We start from the raw sequence: 991 nt of genomic DNA, 5'->3' as shown, positions 1-991 counted from the left end.
CCCTCCCCCGCCGCGCCCCGCCTGCTCCCTGCCTGCAGCCGGCAGGGGCTTCAAGCTATAGCGGACGCTGACGTTGGTACCTGAGACGCTGTGGTACTTGCCCATCTCTGTACGAACGGTTTCGTTTTGGGTGATGGTGAGCAGGACGGGGACGGAGAGCGTCACCTCTTTGCGCAGCACCTGGATGCTGAGCGCCGTGCGCGGGGGGATCTTCGCCGGCAGCTGCACCTCCACACGCTCCCGACGGGTGTTGGATTCGCTGCGTCCTTTCTGCACCGTGAAGACGTTGGAGGCTTCCACGGTCAGCGTGAAGGAGAGCCCGGCTTTGAGGCTGGTGGAGTTGCTGAAGTGGAAGCTCTGCCAGAGCGTGGTGCCGTACTCCCGGCTGCTGCTGGCTGACAGCACCTGCTCCGACTCTGTCTCGTTCACCCCCTCGATCTCATCCACCAGCACCTCCCGCTCCGCCTCCACCTGCTTCTGCTCCCACAGGAGACGCGCTGAGACCAGGGGCCGCCCGGGCTGCAGTGGTCGCAGGTGGGACAACCGAGACTGGAAGTTCAGCTCAGGTTTGTAGTCAGCAAGACGCTCGCCGGGCCATGCCAGGCAGTGCCAACCGCCCCGTCCCGGGTGCTGGTAGAGCAGCCAGACGCCTCGCTGCACCACGTGGGAGGCCACCCGGTCGTTGAAGTACCCATATGCCAAGTTGGTCTCCTCCGTCACCACCTTGCAGGCGCCTTGGAAGTTGGGGTGCTCATAGAGGGTGATCTGAGGGTTCCCCAGGTCATGGAGCACGAGGCGCAGCGCCGAGAAGCTGTTTGGCCGCTCCACAGTGGGGTACTCGCCCTCCTCGAAGGCATGTGGCTCCCCCTCGTACTTGGGGTCCGTGTAGGCAATCCAGGGCTGCCCCACCACCTTCAGGGAGGCGATGCAGTCCCCGAAATCCATCTCATGCAGGTCAGGCACGTCGCAGGTGAATTCCCTGCTCAGCCCC

At 64.5% G+C, this 991-nt stretch overlaps 1 protein-coding gene across 1 annotated transcript in view; it reads right to left on the bottom strand.

Moving 5' to 3' along the window:
* Nucleotides 1–21: 21 nt before the first annotated feature.
* LOC104497599 (epidermal differentiation-specific protein-like) overlaps nucleotides 22–991 on the bottom strand; it is a gene marked incomplete at its 3' end in the record, with an annotated part of 1,139 nt that continues 169 nt past the window's right edge. The window contains exon 2 of the mRNA XM_010140867.1: nucleotides 22–991. This exon is cut by the window's right edge and continues 5 nt beyond it. Within this exon, the coding sequence (XP_010139169.1) occupies nucleotides 22–991 (970 nt within the window).

This window comes from Buceros rhinoceros, unplaced genomic scaffold (genome assembly GCF_000710305.1).
Source record: "Buceros rhinoceros silvestris isolate BGI_N320 unplaced genomic scaffold, ASM71030v1 scaffold41587, whole genome shotgun sequence".
NCBI classification, from domain to species: Eukaryota; Metazoa; Chordata; class Aves; order Bucerotiformes; family Bucerotidae; genus Buceros; species Buceros rhinoceros.
Note: the sequence above shows the minus strand (reverse complement) of the source record. Positions and strands in the feature narration are given on the sequence as shown.